The sequence below is a fragment of the Ursus americanus genome, chromosome 24, assembly GCF_024610735.1.
Source record: "Ursus americanus isolate L20-20 chromosome 24, mUrsAme1.1.p, whole genome shotgun sequence".
Classification (NCBI taxonomy): domain Eukaryota; kingdom Metazoa; phylum Chordata; class Mammalia; order Carnivora; family Ursidae; genus Ursus; species Ursus americanus.
In genome coordinates, this window is record NC_142150.1 from 46572609 (window position 1) to 46594653 (window position 22045).

General features: G+C 57.1%; 1 protein-coding gene across 6 annotated transcripts in view; it reads left to right on the forward strand.

Annotated features, from left to right (window-relative positions):
• MOB2 (MOB kinase activator 2) overlaps positions 1-22045 on the forward strand; it is a 71535-nt gene that overhangs the window by 47215 nt on the left and 2275 nt on the right. For 3 of the 6 annotated variants that reach the window (XM_045770641.2, XM_045770644.2, XM_087855143.1), the window contains exons 2-3: positions 13455-13615; positions 14175-14268. In XM_045770641.2, the coding sequence (XP_045626597.1) occupies positions 13455-13615; positions 14175-14268 (255 nt within the window). Of the gene's footprint in view, positions 1-5171; positions 5416-5846; positions 6011-10504; positions 10588-13454; positions 13616-14174; positions 14269-22045 lie in introns of those variants that run through there. The other 3 variants (XM_045770642.2, XM_045770640.2, XM_087855142.1) reach the window with 3 other exon arrangements.

Sequence of the window (22045 nt, forward strand, 5' to 3'; positions counted from 1 at the left end):
CTTCTCTGCACACCAGTTCACACTCACACGGGCAGCGTTACACCGTGTGTGACATTATAATGCACCGAGGCCCAGGGCTTGACCGTGAGTGACCACGCCTTTGCCACGCTAGCCGCTCTAAGGCAGCCGCAGCACACTGAGGAAGGGTACTGCCAAGGACGCTGTAAGCCCGGGTGTTCACGGGCAAGCCTGTCTCTTGGCTGGAGGCTGGACTCATGTCCAGATTTGAGATGAGCAGCGTGTAGTTAAGGGTGAGGTTTCAGAGGGCACGTGGGCTCTAAGCTCTGTTTCCGAATTCACATCCGGTGTGACCCTAATCTTCCTGTTCTCTTCCCTTCATCCCATTAACCGAGCTACTGTGAAGCAAATTCTGGATGCCGTGACAGGATAGGGCTGCTTTTCCTTAAACAGAGAGCGTTTTATTATCATATCAAAGAAGCAGCCCTTATAATAACATCACATATCCAATCAGTGTTCATGTTTCTCTAGTTTCTCATTACTTTGTTTAGTGTTTGGATTCCATACATTGCGGTTCACTGACAGGTTTTATAATTCTCTCTTTCTTAACTTTGTATATTGAAATGATTATAAACTCACAAGAAATTGCAAACACAGCCCAGAGAATTCAGTGTCCCGTTCCGCCAGCCCCTGAGTGGTGACCCTGCACGCAACTGCAATGTCGGAGGGTGATGTTGACACGGCACTGTTCACTAGGTTGCAGACTTGACTCAGCGAGTCTCAGTCCACAGGCCCTGTGCCTTCTCTTTCCTCCCTGTGGTCCCCTTGAGGAGACCCGGCAGCTTCCCTGTGCTGTTTCCCAGCCATCCGTGTCATACCGTTTAGCATGTTCCTCCGTGTGTCCTGTAAGACGTCAGCTATCCCGAGACACTAGTTGGATGGAGTTCTTATTGGGGGGCGAGACTCCTTGCCGGGGTGGCCTACCTCCGGTCGGAGGCTTGTACTCTCGGGCTGTCTGTGACTTGCTTGCAGACTCTTGACCACTGCCCAGAATCACTCCTTTGTGAGGCATTACAATGGCCGCATCACAGCCTCCCTTCTCTGTTGGTCGGATGGAATACTTGCGTAAAGAAAACCTTCTCCTCTTCAACTAACCTGGCCCCTCAAGGAGCAGGACAAGTGCTTACTCTGTCCTTTCACTGACTGTCCTTCAAAATACGGATTTGGTTCTTTGCCATCCTCCAAAGGTAAACAATGAACTGTTTTTGTGAAAAGTATCATTAGACAAAGGTTTAAACACCTCTGTGTTTCAAGCCACTGGGTTGTTGTCCTTCCATATACCCTTAAATTGCCTCACTCTTGACTAGGGAATGTCTTCAGGCTAATTCTGAGTCATGGTGACAGTGACCCTCCTGGCCTCAGACAGAGCTGCAGTCCTTTCCGCAGACAGCAAGGTACACATCTGGAATCCATATTCTGGAACCTGCCTGGCTACCTCAGGGGCAGTGACGTGTAGAGGCCACAGTTTGGACATCAGGAGTGCTCTCCGCTTCTGAGCTGGTTATGTTTTCTTGGCCTTTGCAGTGGACAGAGGTAGAAAAGGTGTGAGTGTAGAGGACCTGTGAGTCCTTCTGGGTACTTCAAATCCAGATTCGGGACCTCCGCTTCATCTGCATCTCCATACCACAAAGCCTGTTCTCAGCCATACCAACCCCCTGTGCCCATTCCACGCCAACCATACCCACAAGAGGAGCACAGAAAGCAGAAGCCCCCTGTGTGGGAGGACACGCAGGGGGACCCTCCTACACTGTCGGTGGCAATGGAAGCCGGTGTGGCAGCCGTGGGGCACGGTGTGGCAGTTCTTCCAAAAACTGAGAACGGAGTGACCGTGTGATCCAGCTGTTTCTCTTCTAGGTGTTTACCCAGAGTACACGGACAGGGACTCGAGTGGACGCTTGCACATGCACGTTCACAGCAGCTGACACATGGAGATAGCCCGAGTGTCCACCGACGGACACGCGGATAAATGTGGTCCATCCACACACCGGACTGTCACTCGGCCTCAACACGGAGAGACATGCTGACACCGGCCACCGCGTGGATGGACCTGGGGGACGTGATGCTGAGTGAAGTAGGCCAGACGTGAAGGGACAAATCCTGTAGGATTCACCCACATGAGGTCCCTAGGGGTCTCCAGATTCACAGGGACAGAGAGTGGACGGTGGGCGCTGGGGCTGGGGAAGGGATGGGGGTCGGTGTTTCATGAGGACAAAGTTTCTGTTTAGGAAGATGAAAGGTTCTGGAAACGGTTGATAAGGATGGCTGCACAACATTGGGAATGTGCTTGATGCCCCTGAGCTGTGCTCTTAGAGATGGTGAAGACGGTACATTTATATGTATTTTGCCACAATAAAAAAGAAGATTGTTTAGAAATGTTGTTCTTTTAAATAAATTCAAAATGGGTGAAAGATCTAAATGTGGAACAGGAAACCATCAAAATCCTAGAGGAGAACACAGGCAGCACCCTCTGACCTTGTCGCTAGCAGCTTCTCACTAGACATGTCACCGGAGGCAAGGACAAGACAAACCAAAAAAGGACTGTTGGGACTTCAAGACAAGAAGCTTCTGGACAGTGAAGGAAACAGTCAACAAAACTAAAAGGCGGCGTACGGAATGGGAGAAGATATTCGCAAATGACATACCTGATAAAGGGTTAGTATCTAAAAATCTATAAAGAACTTACCAAACTCACACTGAAAAAACAAATAATCCAGTTAAGAAACAGGCAGAAGACCTGAGTAGACACTTTTGCAGTAAGACATGCAGATGGGCAACAGACAGGAAAAGGTGGTCAACATCACCAAGCAGCAGGGAAATGCAAATCAAAACCACAGGGAGACACCACCTCACTCCGGTCAGAATGGCTAAAACGAACAACGCAGGAAACGACAGGTGTTGGCGAGGATGTGGAGAAAGGGGCACCTTCCTCTTACACTGTGTGGGAACGCAAGCTGGGGCGGCCACTGTGGAACAGTATGGAGGGTCCTCAGAAAGTTGAAAATAGAGCTACCCTACGACCCAGTGATTGCACTCCTGGGTGTTTACCCCAAAGATACATATATAGTGATCCGAAGGGGTCCCTGCACCCCAGTGTTCATAGCAGCAATGTCCACAATAGCCAAACTATGGAAACAGTCCAAGTCTGTATCCACCGATGAAGGGATAAAGAAGAGGTGGTGTGTGAGTGTGTTAGACATTGTGGTGCCAAGTGTTGTTAAAGCTCTGGGCTCCGTTGTCTTTCCGTAAGGAGTGCTGTGTTATCCCAGTATACAATTCGTCTGCTCTTGGGTCAGCAGGAGCCTCTGAGGCTTGGTGAAACTTGATGAGGGCAGGACTAGAGAAACCTTCCCCTGGGGCTGCTCTAGCCCTGCTCCTGGCGTGGCTTTCCGTGGGGGCCCTGTGGAGCCTCAGTGGAGTGCCCTCCATCTCTACTCTGGGAGTGGCGATGCCTCTCTTCTGCCCTTGCAGACTCCAGAGCACCCCTCAAGCTTACGGCTCCCCATAGCTGCTCTTTGCCAGGCCCTCGGAGGGCCCTGCATGCCCTCATCCGAGTGCTTGGCCAGAGCCTCACCTTCTTTCAGGAGTCCTTCTCTGGGCAGCACAGCTCGTCTGGTACGCGACGCTGCACATTACAGCCACCCCAGCTTTGATCCTTACCTCCGTCCGAGACCGTGGGGCCTGCATGGGCTTCGCCTTCCCTCACCCCGGCCTCCAGCTGCTCACCCTTGGGTTCCCTGCTCTCGGGCACCGTCCTGAACCACCAGTGTTGTCTGGCATCCGAAACCCATCGCTTTGTGTATTTCACCCAGTTTGTAGATGCTGGTGGTGGAGGTCAGCCCGGGACCTGTCACCCTGCCATCATGCAAGCGAATGTCTCTTCGTTCCTTTTTTATCTGAAGAATTCCTCCTTTCCACCCTGTGTTTCCTGCAGGTTGGCTTTGTGTTCCTTCTGGTTTAGCCTGCGTTTCGGGGGCTCTCATATCTGGTTCCTCTTTTGAGTTCTTTTGTCTCTCTCTTCAAATCTTTAAGTCACTTTATTTCTGAGATTGCCTAATTTGTTGGGTTACAGTTTTCATCTGTCTTGCGCGTGTGTCTTTCTGGGGTGTTTTGGTTGTCAGTGGCGGGTTTATTCTGTTTTGCTCTCTTCTGTTTTGTTGGACTTAGCCACGGAGCTTTTCCCATGTGCTTTTAAGCACAGCTTGTGCTCTCCTGCACCGTTAACAAGGGTGCTGGGCCCTTCCCTTTGCTGCCTTTACAGTGTGGAGCTCCCTCTGCCGTGGTTTTGACTAAGTGATTCAGACCCTTGTGGCTCCTCAGAGGTGTCTCCTGTTGGAGGGGGTGGTTATAGACAAGCCGGGGAGGAGGCTGGAGTGATCCATCGGGGCATTGGGATGAACGCATGTGCAGCGTGACGCAGATGCGCGCAGAGACGGGGATTTAGGTGTGTAGGTGAGCACACACGCGTCTCCCTGCTCTTGGCCGACAGGACCTAGGAGAGTACCACCCCCCAGCCGGGTGTCAGGTTTTCACCTTCACCAATAGAAGGGACCAGGGTTTCCTGGAGAAATGGCTGAAAGTGGGACAAGGTGAGCCCGGAGCAAACTTCTAGTGCTCCGCCGCGGCCCTGCAGGCTGGTCCTCCCTCCTGGGGACTCCGTGTCTCACCTGCCAGGGGCTGCGTGGCCAACCGGTTAGCAGCTCTACCCTGGGCAGGCAGCATGAGTGGGGTGCCTGAGGTTGTGTGGACTCCCCAGGGTGGCCCCAGAGACACTGTGCTGCCAGGAAAGAAGAGGCCTTTTTTGTCCTGCCTCCCAGGTGGCTGGAGCTCTCTTGCTGGTGTCCTCAGCTGTGGTGGGCAGGGGCTGCCTTTCACTGTTGCACATTGATCTGTCCTTTTGGTGGCTTTGCGGTGGCCCCTGCAGAGTTGGGTGTTGAACTTGGCCTGATGACAAGGTCGGCAGGGACCTTTGTGGGATGTGGCCTTTTGGGGGTGGAGAGCAGAGCTGGGCCTGGGCATATGGGTGCAGGGGCCTAGCAGACCTATGGCTGTGCTCTGTGCTGGGTGGGGCTTCTCAGGGAGCGTGGGGACGGGCTGTCACCGTCACTGTGGGCAGAACTGAAAGCAGGGCTGAGCAGAGCACTGTCCTCTTTCAGACGTTCGATGTTTTAGTACCCCGTGCCTCCTGTGTCTGGACCAGCTGCGAAGAAGGCCGCGGGCGCTCAGCTCCTCGCTGCCCTACACGAAGGTGTTCTGGGTATTCGGATCTGCCCTCCAGGAGCAGCCTTTGCCCAGTGCCAGCTCCGTGCCTGCTCTGGACGCCCTGGGAGCCAGCTGGCCTTATCTTTCCAAGGCCGTATGAGTGTAGGTGTGCCGCAAGCCCGTGTCCATGCTCTGCAGGTGCGTGGCCAGCCTGTCTGTCTGCAGCCCAGCTAGCCTCCACTCCTGCCCCCTGCCGGTTTCTTGTCTCACCTAGGCTGGGGTCTGGCAAGGGTGTGTGTCGCCCCATGAGCTCCTGGGCCAGAGCTGCTGCCTGCTCTGTCAGAAGGGCCCTGTGGTACCACCCTGGGGCCTCGCTGATGGGTCCTTCCAGGGGTTGTGCCCATCTCCTCGGCAGTGGCCTAAACCCCACACAGCGCCTGCAAGGCGCCACTTTGAAAAGGCGATTGAGACACTCCCTCATTTAACCAGACTTGGCCAGCCTTCGCCTGTAAAAGGAGCAGCTGTTTGTCTCTGCCAGGCCAGAGCCCTTCTTTCTTCCCCTTCGTGTCCTCATTGGCTGGTCTCCTGGAGGGAAGGAGGGAGGGAGGGAGGAGAGGAAGGAGGGAGCGGCTGTCCAGTGCCGTGGCTCCCACTTTCCCTCCCCATCTCTGCACTGCCCCACCATGCTTGGAGATCACAGCAGTCACCCCACAGACCGAGCCCTGCTCAGCCAGCCCCCCAAAACTGGACTCAGCTGCAAAATGGTGCTTCAGGCAGTCGGCAAAGTGCTCAGGTGAACGGGGCAGGGAGCAGTGGGGGTTGTCTGTCCCTAGTCCCTACCCCAGGGGTCGGCCTGGGGAGGAGTGGCTGTCGTTGCTCTCCTCCCACCTAAGGTCCTGGTGGTGTGCAGTCTCTTTGGGGGCTGGGGGCAGTTGGATTTGGCCAGGAACTTTGGAGCCAGGTTTTCGACCCTAAATGCCTGTACTTCCTGTTGCTTGTGGGAGGGAAGGCCCTTGTGCTCCTTGAGGAGTGCGGCCCTGGAGGACCTGGATGAGAACGGGGCCCACCAGTGACCCGTCTCTCTCTTTGTGGTTAACCTTGTTTGTGACCACGGCAGTCCTGCCTTGCCGTCTTCTAAGCCTACCAGACCGGCAGGGTGTCTGTCCCGTTGTCCCTGGGCGGGATGGCCGGAACCTGTCCATGAGTAGCCTTATCCAGAGACCTGACATGGGCCACAGCTGTCCACTCTAGGGGCTGGGGGCTGCCAGAAAAGCCATTTCTGACAGCTTTTTAAATTTCTTTTTCTGACCTGCAGAGGGATGTAGAGAAACTCACTCCAGTGCCGGTTCTGCCTGAGTAGAAGCTGCCTCAGGCGCTGGTAGAGTGAGTGGCCTGCTGGTGAGGGGATGTGGGGGCGGGGCAGCAGCGGGCTGACCTGACCCTCAGAGATGGGCAGGCCTGTTCTGTGCTGTGGGGCTCCGAGGGGCTGCCGGGCGCCCATGCTTGCAGGGGCCAGGAGCCCGGCCAGAGCCCGCGCCCAGAGTGGATCACGGTAGAGACGCAGACCCGGCTTCCTTCTGTACGAACTTCACACATTTGCCTGAGACTTCAGCGGGTCATCATTTTTAAAATTGAAAGTGAATGTCTCTTGCTTTTTCAATTCTGTCTTTAATTATAACCAAACTAAGCAGGCTTCTTGGTGACCGTCTGAGGGGAAGCCGAGCCCAGCTGGTGGTCGGCATGGAGTGACTGAGGTGTCCTAGAGCCTGTGTGTGTCTGTGCCTCCGACCGTCTGTGGGCACCTCTGGTTTCCGCCTTTCTCGCCCACGGGATCCTTCCCCGCAGCAGGTCACCTGCTGCCACACGGGGAGGACTCACAGTGAATTCTAAGCAGAAATCAGAGATTCCACCTGTTAGCTAGCCAAAGCTGTCCTTTCGTAATGTTAGAGTACGAGATTTGGAACTGTGGGCAAGGTGTGGGTGCTCTCCACCAGGTCTTTGGTTCAAATCAGTAACGGTGACTGTCACTGGCAATGTGCAGGGAACCGTGGGTGCCTACGTGGGTGCGTGTACTATGGGTGCAGGCATACTTGTGCACGTGTGCACACCTGTGCGCCTGTGCGTGGTGGGAGAGGGCCGAATGCTGAAGCGGGCTCTGCAGGAGACAGGGGCCAGGCCGACCCGGCCAAGCACCGGCGTGCCACTGTGGGAGACTAGAGGCCCAGGCCCTTCTTACTGGGGGCATCTGAGAGGACTTCATGGTGGAGGTGACCTTTCAGCCCGGCATCGGAGGAAGAGCACTTACTTCACCGATGGAGAAGTGAAAGTAAAATTCAAACTCTGAGCAAAGTGGCCATGTCGTGGCTCCAGTTGTGGGTCAGACGGCTCGCAGCAGGACCTGACACGTGTGGACGTTGGGTCTGCAGTAGTCTGCATACCTTTCTCAGTCTGCCTTGGCTTTTTCCGTCTCGGCGGGTCTCATTTTGTAGGGGACACAAAGGCTTGTGAAAGCATGCATTGTTTGGGAGGTGCTGACCGCCAGGCAGTTAAACCAAGAAGAGAAATGACCCGCGCATCCCTCCCCACAGCGTCTGGCTGGCCGGGGTCCCATGGGGTTCTCCCCAGCTTTTGGTTTGCAAGGTTCTGCAACAGGAGGGAGTACAGTGACACCGGGGCGCCAGGAGTGGCAAGAACGCGATGCAGGCAGGCGCCTCCACATGTCAGAAGTAGTTTTCAGGCCCGCTCGGCCCGCTGCGTCAGAAACTTGGGGGTTGGGAGTGGTGCCAGGCCCTGGTGTTTTCACTCAGCCTAGCGTCGAGGGAGATCCCTGGCCCTGGTGGTGGGCCCGAGTGTGCCCTGACTGGGTGACAGGGTGACAGTGATGTCCCTGCGGAGCCTGTGCCCTCATCACTGTCCTAGGAAGGAGGTCCAGAGGAGCCTGGACTTTGGGCCCTGCTGCCCCCTGGGGAGTAGGTGGGTCCTGTGCACACGACCCAGAGGTGCTCTTGCTGCACCCAGCGTGCCACCCCAGACAGCTGCTCTCATCAAGCCTGGGCCCGCGAGCTCCCTCCTGCCTTAGCCTGGTGTGGGGAGCAGAGGGCAGGCACCCTGCTCGTGCTTTCTCAGTCCTCAGACACCCTCTCCGCGGGTCCCTGCTTTCCCAGCCCACCACCAGCACAGGCTCTCTTTCCGTGGAGCACTTTCTATGGAGCCTCTGTGCACCATGGGTCCACTGTTCATGCATCCACGGGTTCCTCGTAACCCTGCTCCCCCCCCCCCCCAGATCTTTGATCTCCATCCCATGAGTCTGCCTCCAGACGGGGCTGCCTCTGTCACTGCCCACGTCCTCCAGGGTCAGCGTCTCCACACTAACCCTCCTACATCTGCCCTGCCTCCTTCCCCTGCCCTGCCTCCTTCCCGGCCAGGACCTTAGCTGTTCTGGGATGCCAGCATCCGGTGAGCACTGCATGGGCCAGATTGGGGGACAGAAGGCTGAGCAGGACTCTGAGGAAAGAGGGGGTTCTCCTTCCGTCCTGCCTGTCTCTCCTCCTGGCTCAGTGCGCCCCCCTCCTGCTCTGTGCCTGGGGACCACCGGCCCCTTGCCCCAGCATGGCTGAGGCCTTGAGGAGGCATCCTGAGTTCCAAACCTGACAGTTACGGATTGCTTCTTGAGGGTGGGGCCGTGCCAGCCCGACGTCTGCCTGTGGGGGCCTGCTCTTGGTGTTGAGCTCGCTGCACATCGCGTCAGCACGGGGCACTCTGGGTGGGTGCATCCCCACAGCATGTGTGCGTCCCTGGGGGAGACTCCTCTCCTGTGGCTGACTGCTGGGCAGGCATCACTCCTGCACCCTTGTGTCACCTTGCTCAGTGTGGATGGGCGGTTGCATGTCGGTGCCGGCTTACACTGAGCAGCCTGAGGGGCCTTCTCGGTGGGACTGGGGTGTGACCTTGGACAGAGAGCGTATCAGGCCAAGCATGTGTGGGGCATGGGGACTCCTGCGGAGGTGGTAAAGGTGTCAGGAGCAGGGAGGGTGAGGGGTGAGGGGACAATAGGAAGATGTTCTCAGTGGAGCCTGGGCCCTTCCCAAATGGTTTCCCAGCCTTGGAGCCCACCCTTTAGACCAGGAGCAGTGTGTGGAGTTCTGTTGGGGGTTTTCTGCATGTGCCTGTGGCAGGCCACAGCCTCGTGTCCACTGTCTGGTCCCTTCAGTGCAGCTCCATGCCAGGACTGCACCTTCCGCTGCCACTGTGGGGGTCCCGGCAGGCAGTATGGGAGGAGATCCAGAGAGGAGGAGCCCAGCCGCGTGGCTCCCAGGCAGCCCTCTGGGCCTTGGCTAGATGGAGCCTCTGCTCCAGAGCTCAGTGCCTGTGGGATGGGGGCCGCAGGGTCTTGTGTGCTCCACCCGTGTAGGCCACAGGGACAGGCGTCATACAGCCTGTTCCATCTTGAAGCCGCAGGGTGTCCTCTGAAATCTTGGGTCTGTTGCTGCCGGTGGCAGAGGAACAGGGCTGGGCCAGGGCCACTTCTGGCACCCAGAGGGGCTGAGCAGTTTGGTAGTGGCCAGGACAGAACCTGGGGTGGGAGGGACCCGTGTGGCTGGGCTTGCAGGACCACTTCCGCACGGGGGCCCTGGCTTGTACCTTGTCCTGCTGCCTTTGGGTCAGTGCCCATCATCGCTGCCTGCCTGTGGGACTGAAGGAAAGAGGACCCTGTGACCAGGCTCCAGAGGAGTCTGGGTCGGCTGGCCTGGCAGAGGGGTTGTCCCAAATTGCACAGAGGTCCAGGGGTCGGAGACCCACCCTGGATGATGGGAACAGGGGAACTCGGGGGAACCAGCTTGGAGAAGTCGAGCTTGGCGGGCCTGGTGCGCAGCTGCCTGTTTGGCCTGTTTGTTGCAGGAAAACAGGTGCAGACAGCAGCAGGGGAGAAGGGTGAGGAGGCTGAGGCCTTCTGACCACACACATCACAGCCCACGTCCTCCCAGGGTTGCCTGCCTGGCCCTTGGAGCGTCGGCCCAAAGGGGCTCCCAGTGTCCCTGGAAATGGACTCGCCAGCACGAGGGTGCCACACCCTTCCTAAGGCAGCGTCCCCAAGTGGGCCTGTGTGTGACCCCGGTGGCGTCTTGTGCCGTGCCAGTTCCTGCCGCTGCTGTGCCCATAGCTGCTCCGTGAACAGCTGGTTCTGACGCGTGCTCCTCACGTCACTTGGTGACATGACTCCTGGACAGCAGGGCAAGGATATGGTCAGGCAACTGGCTTCACAGTCCAGGCCCCCACGGGCTCCATCCCTGCACATGTGATCATGGGCCCCTCTGGACCCGGAAGCCGAGGCCCAGCATGTGCGGACAGCTCGGGGGTGCTTCTGGTCAGGTGAGTAAGGGTGAGGCGCAGGCAGGTGTGCATCTAGAGCAGAGGTAAGGGGTGGGGGTCACATTGGGCCTGGACGCAGAGTGGAGAACCCAGCCCAGCAGACGGACACTTGGCGGGGGGTGAGCAGAGCAGAACCGGCACAGGCTGAAGGTGGGTCCCGTGCCTGGAGCTGTAGGCATAGGACATCTTCCAGGCAACTTAAGGCTTTCTGACAGGGCGGGTGTGACTCAGTAGCAGAGACCAGGGTCAGGAGAAGGGCAGGGGGCAGGGGGCAGGGAGCGAAACGGCCGGCCCACCCATTTCCTGGTGGAGTGTCTGAGGGCATCAGCAGAGCCCCTGGGCTCCCTGAGCCCTCCCAGGGCCAGGTCTTCCTCTGCATGCTCTGGGGAAGGGTGGGAGCCTCACTGTCTTGGGCCAAGGAACCACAGGGCCCTGAGAAGCGTGTGTCCACACTTGTCCCCAGTGAACAGCACCCCCCTCGGCCGAGGGGTCCCCTGAAGTGCTCACTGCAGGTGTGTATGTAACAGAGATCGAGAGAGAGAGAGAGAGAGAGAGAGAGAGAGAGAGAGAGAGACTTCCACGACCTTGCTCCAGCCATCCAGGCAGCAGTGGGAGCTCCAGGTCAGCGGGGGTATGTTCCGCCCTGTCTGCAGGACACTGTGGCCCTGCGTGGCATTGGCCACTCCCGGTGGTGCACCAGGAGGCTGAGAACACGTCGCCTTTTAAGGAGAAGATTTGCTGAGAAGCTGAGGGAAAACATTTCCCTGGCATTCGGGGAGCATTTTTCCTTCCTGTTTCTCTTAAATAAACCACTAGCAACTTTTCAAAACAGAAGAAGAAAAGGACAGGGTCAGGGAGCTGCAGAGACCTTTTGCCCCTACTGGAGCAGGGCTGGCGGGGAGGGGCGCACAGGGAGCTGGGTGCCCTGAGTCCTTCGAATGGCCGTGTCTGGCTCAGCCTCCACTAGGCCATGCCCCAGCCAAGACCTGTGGGGCATTCCCATCTGGGCAGCTGGGCCAGAGACTGAGGCCGGGAGTGAGCTGGTCGGCTTCTCCTTCCGTAGACGCTGCGGACCTTGAGGGTGTGAGCAGGCGGGGCCTGGGCAAGTATGCTGGCCCCCCGGGTCCAGGTCCTCAGCCTGCCTGCCCCCAGCCCTCCAGCCCAGCCGGCACCCCGACCCACGGCCCTCCCAGGTGTGCAGGGGGCCAGGTGGAGGAGGGTGGCCTTTGGTGCAGTGGGCCCATGGTCATCCCAACAGTAGTGCCTGCGGGTTTGTCATGGCAGGGGCATGCCCACTCCTGCCCTCAGCTCTGTAGAGCAGGGTGGGGACGGGGGGGGGGTGAGGAGGTGGGCTCTGAGGGATGTGTCTCCTGGAAATCCAAGGCCTCCAGCTGTCTTATCCTGTCCCCGGGGCAGATGTACACACTTCCCCTGAGCTTCTGCTCCTGGGGTGGATGACCCCTCCTTGAGAGTTTATAGCCAAAGGCGGCCTTTTCTGGTCAGTAAGACGTCCTGATAGTATTGATTTGAAGTTTGTTTCTACAAGTCACGGGTGTACCATGAAAGAACTTAATGGTCCAGCTAAGAACCAAGAGACTCATTCGTGCTATTAGGCATTTTCCTTCAGTTTCTCAAACTTTCTCCCAGGAGCCCAGTTCTAAACTTAAAAGGTCGGGGAGTCCCTGCGTGCAGGAGGGCTGCGGCACTGCTCTGAGCTGCTCCCCAGATGGCGAGAGGCCCCCTGCACCTCCACGTTGGGCGGCTGCTGCTGGGGAGGCCATGTCTGCACGCGGCCGTCCACGGGGTCCTCTGCCTGAGGCCCGTGTGCCCCGTGTGGGTTCCAGTGTGATGTTCGGTGACTGACCAGCCTGGGCCGTGTTCTTAGCTGTGGGCTCTGGGCCACTGTGTTGGTCACTTTTCCCTCTTAAGGGATGTTCCATCTCATTTGTGTACCTAGGTTGCACAAACCATGGCCCTGGCTCTGGCCTTTGGGCAGCTGGCAGGGGGCTGGTTTGGGGCCCATGGCTCCCCCTCCAAGGAGGGGGCCCCTTCAGCACCAAGAACTTTGGTTTTTATGGAGCTTAAGTACTGATACTGATACTGGATTTGAATGAACACAGACATTTCACAAATACATATTTAGTTCTGTAAAAATAGCTGTAACAGGCTCGTTCTGTTTCTGTATGACAGTATATTTTTATGGAAAATAAGTACTTTTGTAAGCAGAAAACCTTTTGGTGCGAAGTGGTCATTTGAGCAGGTCTCTGTAATGCCTGGTTCATGCTTGCCTCTCTGCCCCTGCCCGGAAACTGCACTGTGTGCTTGGGACGGAGCCTGGGTAAGCAGGCCAGGGTTGTGCAGGGGAGCCCCAGCCGTGTTGGCACGCAGTGAGGGGTCTGTAAGGACGGGCGGCTGGATCGGCTGCGCGGAAGGGTGGGGGGCCTGGGCCAGGGAAGCTCATCCCTGTGTCCCACCCGGCAGCCCTGTGGGCCAAGGTGGCTGCAGCATCATGCATGAGGGGTGGGGCCTGACTAGTGTGGCCACCACCCCACCCTTTCAGTGGCCCCAGAGCTGCCTGCCTGTCATCAGGCCTTTGGCATGTGCCTCTGCGTCCCACTTTCCCCTTGTGGTGGCAGGGGGGCTTGATTGGTCAGGCCGTGGGCCCCTGACAATGTCAGGGGAGGACAAAGGCAGCTTTCTTCATTCCTGGTGCCAACTGGGAGCAGAATCTCCTTGGGGTGTCTCAGGAAGAGCCCCCTAGGTATCCCACTGGCGGGGACAGGACCACTCATGTCCTGGGACCTAGCTCGTGGCCTCCATGCCTGCGTTTGTCATGCAGTGACCCTCTGCTTCCTTCTCTCTGGCAGGAAGTCTAAAGCAAAGCCCAACGGAAAGAAGCCTGCTGCAGAGGAGAAGAAGATGTACTTGGAGCCAGAGTACACCAAGTCCAGAATCACTGACGTCGGCTTCAAGGAGCTAGTGGTGCTGCCCCGGGAGATCGACCTCAACGAGTGGCTGGCCAGCAACAGTGCGTGGGGCACGGGGTGGGGAAGGGTAGCACAGACTCCCCAGAGCTGGTGACCCGGCCCTGCAGTGCACTCAGGTTCCCCACAACACCAGGACCCCGTGCATGTCCTGGCCGGACCAGGGGTTAGCTGCCAGTGCTGGGGAGTATCTGTGGAACGGGCGTGTGGCTGCGAGGCTGACAGTGCTGAGGTCATGGCCATGGCCTGTGGGAGGAGAGGGTGGATCTCCCCTCTACCCACTGGGCAGGCCTCGGGCTCAAGGCTCACAGCATGTCTGCCTGCCCTACCCCTTGTGGAGGGGCCTCTGTCTAGATGGTCACTGGCTCTCTGCCCAGCTTGGCGCCATCCAAATACATACCCAGCCCACATGACAGTGGCTGGTGGCCAGCTTCCAGGGCCAGAGCTCTGCACTGGGACATGTGTCTCTGGTCTGTGGTGCGTGCTGGCTGCCCCAGGGTCCAAGGGAAGAAGTGCTGCGCCTCCTGGGCCTGCAGGGCACTGGGGACGTGGAACAATTCTGCAGTGGTGGTTTTCATGCCTGGTCCTTCTTTTCTCTCACAGCCACCACATTTTTCCACCACGTCAACCTGCAGTACAGCACCATCTCCGAGTTCTGCACAGGAGAGGCCTGCCAGACGATGGCCGTGTGCAACACGTGAGTCTCTGCCTGGCTGCAGCCCAGCCCTTGCACCCTCTCACGGCACCCCTACAGGGTCTCCTCAGCAGGGTCCTGGCTGGGTCTGCACCTCCTGTCCCTGTGGGGCAGGCACACGGGAGGCAGAGCCCAGCCTGGGGAGGCGCTCGGTGGTGTGGGTCCTGCTGGGGCACAGGGTGCCGGAAGCTGGCCAGAGGCTGGTGGCCGAGCTCCTTGGCGCTGGGGGTTGGTTTCTTAAGACAGCAGAGCATTAGGAAGCTTCAGGTGCTTCTCTGCCTCACTTAGTTGTCCAGATGAAGGAGGGCTTTTCCTGAGAGCTCCTGCTCTGTGTGGAGGGAGTGAGGAAGGGGACAGCAAGGGACCGGGTGGAGGAGGGCACTCGCTGCCTTCTTTGTTGGCTGGTTTTGTGGGGCTGGGATGCCTTCTCTGTTTTCAGTGGGCCTGGGTGCTGTTCATTCTCTTCTGGAAGCTTGTCCACATTCGTGTTCTTGGTAGGTGGGTACCCCGAAGGGGCTTGGAGGCACCCCACTGGATTTGCAGCAGCTCCTCATTGGGTGTGGGTAGGAGAGCCACAGCACAGCCCAGGCTTGCCGCTGGCATTTGATACCAGAAGGGAGGGAAGGTGGCTACAGACAGGAAGCCAGATGTGCCGGGGCTCAGCCTGGGGCTCTTGTGACTGAGGAGGCAGCACGGAAGCTCCTTTCTCACACCTCCTTTTTATTGTCAACGCTGCAGGTCAGGGCCTGATGCAAGTACGCGTGAGCCTCTAGCCCCTGCTGGCGAACACACATTTTGTGTACTGTCCTGAGTTCATCCTGCCCACAGATGCTGCTGGCCAGGCTCCTGGGCACAGACCCAGCTCAAACGCAGGCAAGCGGAGCGGTCCTATTGCTGAGAGCCCCCTGAGCCTCTGCATAGGCCTGGCTCTCAGCCCTGCCAGGCCCTGCTCTTGTGGCCCCAGCAGATCACAGCTCAGGGCTGGGTCCTGTAGGAGCAAATGTAGACAGTAGTTGGCTCTCCACTCTGTCACCCAGAAAGGGCCATTGGGAGCCCAGGCATTACATGTGTCCCCATTGGCCACAGTCAGGGATGCCCCAGGGGAGGGTGGGGCAGGTGAGCTTGGAGGAGGATACTGATGTGGGAGAGAAGTGCCCTTGGTAGGACAGACCACCCAGCGGTAAATATTGAAGGCGGGCGAGGACAGTGTTGTAGAGCTGTCGTGTGTGTGGCACGCTCAGGAGGACGGCTCCTGGCTGTGCCCGACCTAGTGGCGTCAGAGGTGGCCCGTAGGGCAGGCGGGTGGGGAAGCTGGTCTCCTCTGCTCCCATTATCCTTCAGTATCACTGTGTTTGAGAAGAGACTCCTTGAAAGTGCGTAGAGCTTGGCGTGAGACTGGGAAGTCCACTTCTCATTCTTCTCGACTGCAGCTGGGGTCTTTCACACATATGGGCCCTGGTGTGCTATCTTGCCTTCCTAGTAGTTGTTTCATGTCAGATTAGCTGAAGAGAAAAAGGTGGGTTTGCCAGAGGTCCCAGAGCTGCATGCTGCCCTAGGACCAACATGTCTGCCTGGGGCCTGGAGTGGGGCTGAGGCCTGTCTCTGCCTTGCTGGGGCTTAGACACGGAAGCCAGAGGGTCGTGTGGGAGTCCCAGAAGGTGATGAGAAAGGGTCACATGGATAATGTATTTGAAGAAATAATGGCTGGAAGCTTTCCAGACCTGGCAGACGCAAACCTACAAATTCAGGCAGCTGAATGAACTCCAAGTAGGACAAACTGATGAGTCCATAACAAAACTGCGTGGAGAGAAGGGCTTCCCGGAGCAGAGCCAGCCCTCGAGGACGCAGGCAAGTGACCGCGGTGCTCGTCAGAAGCCTCGGGCCACAAGGAAGCTCTGCCACGTTGTTAAAGTGCCGGAAGGAAAGAGCAGTCACCCTATAGTCCTCCTTCCAGCAAACATGTGCTGCGGGGGTTTAGGTGAAATACGGACCTTTCTCGGATGGAGGAAGATTAAGAGCATCCATGGCTGGTGGACCTGCTCCTGCAGGGAGTCCCAGAGCGAGGGGCACAGGACCGTCCTTGTAGGACGAGCAACAGGGATGGAACTGGGCACTGTCCCTGTCGAGCGCTTTGAGCCATGCTCGTCTGGCGCGCCACAGCAGAGGAGACGTCAGTGGGCGGGGCTCTCGGCGCTCCCGCTGGAGTGCTGGGAAGTTGGTGCCAAGTACAGCGTGGAAAGCAGGCAGAGTATGTGTTTTATACCCCTGTGAGCACCACCTCTGAAAGGTTGTGTAAACGACGTAGTCCAGGTCGTGATAGCGAACTGAAAGGAGACTAAATCATAACCCAGAAGAAGGCGGGAGAGAGGAGATACAAGGGATGGGAAGCAGAGGGGACAAACGGTAAACAAAAGACGGTAAAAAATGATTAGCCCTTTTCTGTGTCATTTTAATGCCTGAGAAAACCATTTAAGAAAATGGCCAACCTGGGCACCTGGGTGGCTCAGTCGTTAAAGCGTCTGCCTTCGGCTCAGGGCGTGATCCCCGCGTACCGGGATCGAGTCCCACATTGGGCTCCTCCGCTACGAGCCTGCTTCTTCCTCTCCCACTCCCCCTGCTAGTGTTCCCTCTCTCGCTGGCTGTCTCTCTGTCACATAAATAAATAAAATCTTAAAAAAAAAAAAAGAAAATGGCCAACCTTCTTAAATTTATATCAAGTGTTGACACTTTTGTTTCCAAGTCTGTTTACACACCAACTGGATAGAGAAGACTAGGGTCCTGAGGTCATCATGGCTCTCTGTGTTCTGGCAAACACACCAGAAATTTCCGTAAACATCAGAGGTGCAGAGATCACAGAGTCGGCCGCCCGCCATGGGAGCTGTGCTCCCAGGGCTCCCGCTGGGCACCTGAACCTATGGACCGCGCCAAAGCCCGCGTGCCTGTGGTAAAACTTCATTGATAAATTAGGTGCAGAGATCAGCAGTCAGAACTAGTAACACAGCGGGTTACAGCAGTATGCCGTCGTAAAAGTTATGTGAACGTGGTCTCTCTCTCAAGTCACCGAGATCTCTTATCGCACTGTACCCACTTTCTTCTTGTGATAGTGTGTGACCACGAAATGCCCACGTGGTGCGATGGAGGGAGGGGCCTGATGCGGGCGGCATGCGCGCCGTTAGCTCATTCTCAGCCACCGCCACCGCTTCCGGAGGAGCAGCGTCTGCTTCTGGACGGCGGCTGACCACGAGGAATGACCAGGGAAGGGGAAACCACAGGTAAAGGGGCCCCCCCTGTGCGGGAGTGGATTTCTAACCCGAGCCAGCTGTACAGCCTTCACGAAATAGTTCACGTGCAGTGAGGTCTGTAGGTTAGAACAGCAATGAGAAGACAACTGCAGTGGCTCCGTGGGTCCCAAACACCGAAGACCTCAGAGCACAGTAAACAACGGGGATGGAGAAGAGTGCATATTTACAAGAGTCAGTTGATCAAGAGGCATTGATCTCGGATGTGCACCGAGCAGCAGCTTTTACACAAAGTACATGCACGTGACTGAGAGAAACAGAAGTCACCTCAGAGTGGGAGACTTCAGCTCTCCTCTCTTGGAGGCAGACGGAGCTGGTGGACAGCAAGTCAGCAAGGATACAGGACGGAATGGCCCTGTCGGCCAGCTGGGCTGGATGCATTTTACCCTCGGCAGCGAAGGACGTGTTCTTCTCAAGTGCACATGGAATGAATAATCACCAAAGGAGATCACATCCCAGCTCACAAAACAGCTCTTCACAAACTCGCAAGAATCCGCATCTGACCGTCGTGGGATTAAACTAGAATCAGTCACAGTAAGATAACAGAAATATCCAGACACTTGGGAATGAGCACATTTCTAAATAATCCACGGGTCAGAGAGGAAGTCTCGGAGGGAATTAGAACTGTGTTAAACTGAGCACAAATGAAAACGGAGCGTACCTGAATTTGTGGGACACATCAGAGCTTTGAGGGAGTTTATAAGGCTATGTGTTTAGTGTAGGAGAGGGATCTCAAATCAGGACCCTAAGCTTCCATATTAAGAAACTAAAAAAACAAAAAACAAACCCAAATTGAGCAGAACAAAAGAAATAATGGAGTAGAAATCACTGAAATTGATTTCTTTTTTTTTTTTTTAAAGATTTTATTTATTTAACAGAGATAGAGACAGCCAGCGAGAGAGGGAACACAAGCAGGGGGAGTGGGAGAGGAAGAAGCAGGCTCATAGCAGAGGAGCCTGATGTGGGGCTCGATCCCATAACGCCGGGATCACGCCCTGAGCCGAAGGCAGGCACTTAACCGCTGTGCCACCCAGGCGCCCCTGAAACTGATTTCTGAAAACAGGAAAACCAATGAAACCAGAAACTGATTTCTTGAAAAGATCAATAAAATTGATAAGCCTTTTGCAGCATGAACCAAGAGAAAAGGTGCAGACTGTCAGTATAAGGAATGAAAGCGGTGTCACTATAAACTCAGCAGATACTAGGAGGATATTAAGGAAACATACCAAAAATCCCTACATACATAAATTGGACAGTTTAAACGGACCAGTTCCTTGGTAGGAACAGAATACCAAAGTTGACTGAGACGGGCAGTGCCGTACCGCAAGAAACCAGGAATAACTGGCGTCCACGGTGGAGAGCTGCAAGTGCCCCGTTACTGTGCACAGCGTGGTCGTGTGTGTAGAAAACCCGAGCAGTGTACGTTTGGAGCCTCCAACTCAGAGCACCGCACCATGTACAACAGCCCCCAGGCGACAACTGCTCAGTGATAAACCCCGGGGAAGCGCACCTGCGTCTCTGTGCCGCGAAGGGCGAGCGGCGGGAGAGAAGCCGCGGAGAGGCCCGCACCAGCGGGGGGCGCGTTGCCCTTGTGGGCGCCGAGCGCGAGCTCTCCCGGGTCCGTCTGCTCATTCCCTGCCCTCTCGGTCAGAAGCCCCGCAGAGTTTTTGCAGCTCGAGACAAGCTGACTCTGCGTGGATGGGCACAGTCCCTGGTACAGCTCCGGCAGTTTGAAGAAAGAACAGTGCAGCTGCGGAGTCCCGCCGCCCGATCGTAGTTACGGTAAAGCTGCCGCCGTCAGGACAGCGTGGGGCTGGCAGTGGACCAGACACACAGATCAGGGGAGCGGCAGGGGGCCTGGAAACAGACCCACACAAAGGTGGCCCTTTGATTTTTGACAAAGATGCAGAAAGGATAGTCTTCTGTCCTGGTGGTGGAAAAACCAGTCATCTGTGTGCAAAGAAAGAGGAAAGAAGTTCATTTTGACCAAAACCTTTATGCCAAAATTAACTCCAAATGGATCCTAAATTGTGAAATTGTAAGGCTTTTGGAAGAAGATGAGGAAATGACGACCTAGCACGAGGCGAGGAGCTCTTGGCCGTGGCACAAGGCACGCGCATTGGTGAGAGAGACTCAGTAAATCCGGCGTAATCGACAGCTACAACTTCTGCTTGAAGAAGGACGCTGTTAGGAGAGAGAAGAGACAAACCACAGGCTAATCACATCCCCAGGAGGGGACCAGCTCCCAGTGCATGTGAAGAACCCTCACAGCTCAGGTGTGTCTACAGCAGCTGGTCACCAGTGGGCCCGGGCCTGGACACCCAGGTCACCAGAGAGGATCCAGGAGAGCAGACGAGCCCCTTGAGCAGCAGATGGGGACAGCATGCCCTGTGCTGGCCAGAACGTGGTGGCGGAACGATGCACAGGCCAGTCCGACGGTGGTTTGGTGGCCTCTTAAGGGCCCAGCGGTGCCGATCCTAGTGTTCACCTTAGACGAGTGAGAGCTCGTGCTCACAGAAACCTGCCCAGGAGCATTTATAACAGCCCGAGTCATAATTGCCCCAAAGTGGAAATGAGCCAGGTGTCTGCCAGCAGGCGAACAGCTGGGCGCAGTGGCCCTTCCACGCTGGAGGAGGAAGGGGCCGCGGCTGCACACTGAGACGTGGCTGGAGTCCGGAACCCGGCTCAGGACATCCTGTGGTGTTCCCCAGGGGCCATCCCTGGCGTGCCGGGGACTGACCGGCGGCTGGGGTGGGAGGTACCTGGCCATCTGGATGGGTGAAACGGTAGGCCTGCATGCCAGAACGGATCCTCTGTACTGTGTGATAATTTAAAAATGAAAACAAGAGGAACACTGAAAGCAGAGTGTCCCGTCTTTCTAACAGTTGGGGCAGTCCTCACTGTCCCTCAGGAGCTAGTCTCTCTGGGCCGCACGTTGTGGGGACACATGCCCCAGTTCCTAGTTGCAGTTCTGTTTTCTGACCCTCTGGCCCCTGTGGCCAGACGCATCAGCATCTGCACGCAGTGCCCTGGGTGTCTGACGCCCACCGGCCATTGGGCCTTGGCTCTGGACCTCACTGCAGACATGGGCCTCGCCTGGCCCCCAGAGACCGAGCTCCACTTCTGGCTCGGGGACCCCTTGGGCTCTCCAGAGTGACACAGAGAGGGGCTTTGTCTTCCTGTCCTCAGGTGATCTGACCTGACCTGTGCTGATGTCTGGGCGGGTGGGAGGAGGGTCAGGCAGAGCCACCTTGTGGTGGGGACGGAGTGCCCTGCTGGACTTTCACTTCCTGGGGACAAGCAGGGGGTTTGGCAAGCTTCTCAGGGCTTTGTCTAGAGTAGCTCCCTTGCCTGCTCACGTTCCTGGGTCTTGTGGGGCACCTGGCTCCGGGCTCTTGTGCAGCCTGGCCTCCTTGCGGGTGCGTGGCAGTGCCCAGCAGCAGCCCGAGAGCAGGTGCAGCAGGAAGGTCTGCCTTCCGCAAAGCCCCCTGATGCTCCAGTCATGCTCCTGACCTTCCATCTCCAAGTGGACGGGTGTGGTGCCGAGTGGCAGTCAGGTTGTGTCCCCTTATCCATGAAGGGCTGGCCTCCTCCTAGGGCCTGTCCATTAGTGTGGAGGCTGTGCTTTCCCGGTCAACCCCACACCCTGCCCTGGGGCAGAGCAGAGCGCCTGGTTCCTACTAGATAGAGGTAGGCTTGCTGGAGCAGAGGCAGTGATGTGGAACTGTCCTGAGGTCACATGGCCAGGGTCAGTCTGGCCATGGGAAATGGGGACCCCCCACTGTCCTGAGGACAGGCCTGATAGGGTGGTAGGAGTGGGTTAGCCCTCGTGGCTCTCACCCAGGGGTACTTGATACACTCAAGAAATCAGGGCAGGGTACTCTGAGCCAGCCTGGGGTCCCTGAGCAAGATGGGGTGTTGAGGTTTGGGGGAACCTAGTCTAAGCTGATTCTGAGGCCAAGTAGAGCCAGCTAAGTGAGGGGGGGTGGGGGGTACTGGACTGAGGGAGATATCTGTGTGAAGCCTGGTGCCTGAAGCCTGCCCATCATCTGGCTGGGGCAGGGGGCTGAGAGGGTCGGGGTCTAGGCCACTCAGTCACTCACAGGTGCAGCCCCACACCCACCTGCACCACATCCCTGAGCAGACTGAGGCCACCCTCCTCCCTCTCCCCCCCTTCACCCTCTGCCACCCACCCTCCGTGGCTCCGGGTCCAGCCCTTGGTGAGGTAGCCTGAAGGAGCAGAGCAGCCCTCCAGGAATACAGAGCAGAGGGTGGGGAGAGCAGGGTGGCTGCCAAGTGGATGCCCCCCAGGGGCTTGTGTTTGTTCTGGGGGGAGAAGTGCTGGGGCAGGGGCAGTCCACGCTCACATGAGCTGGGAGACTGGCACGCTGAGCAATCCCGGTGTCCCTGCCTGCAGGTGCTCCAGCTGTTCTCACTGAAGACTGGCCCCCTGCCCCACTAGGGCATGTGGCTCCTAGTGA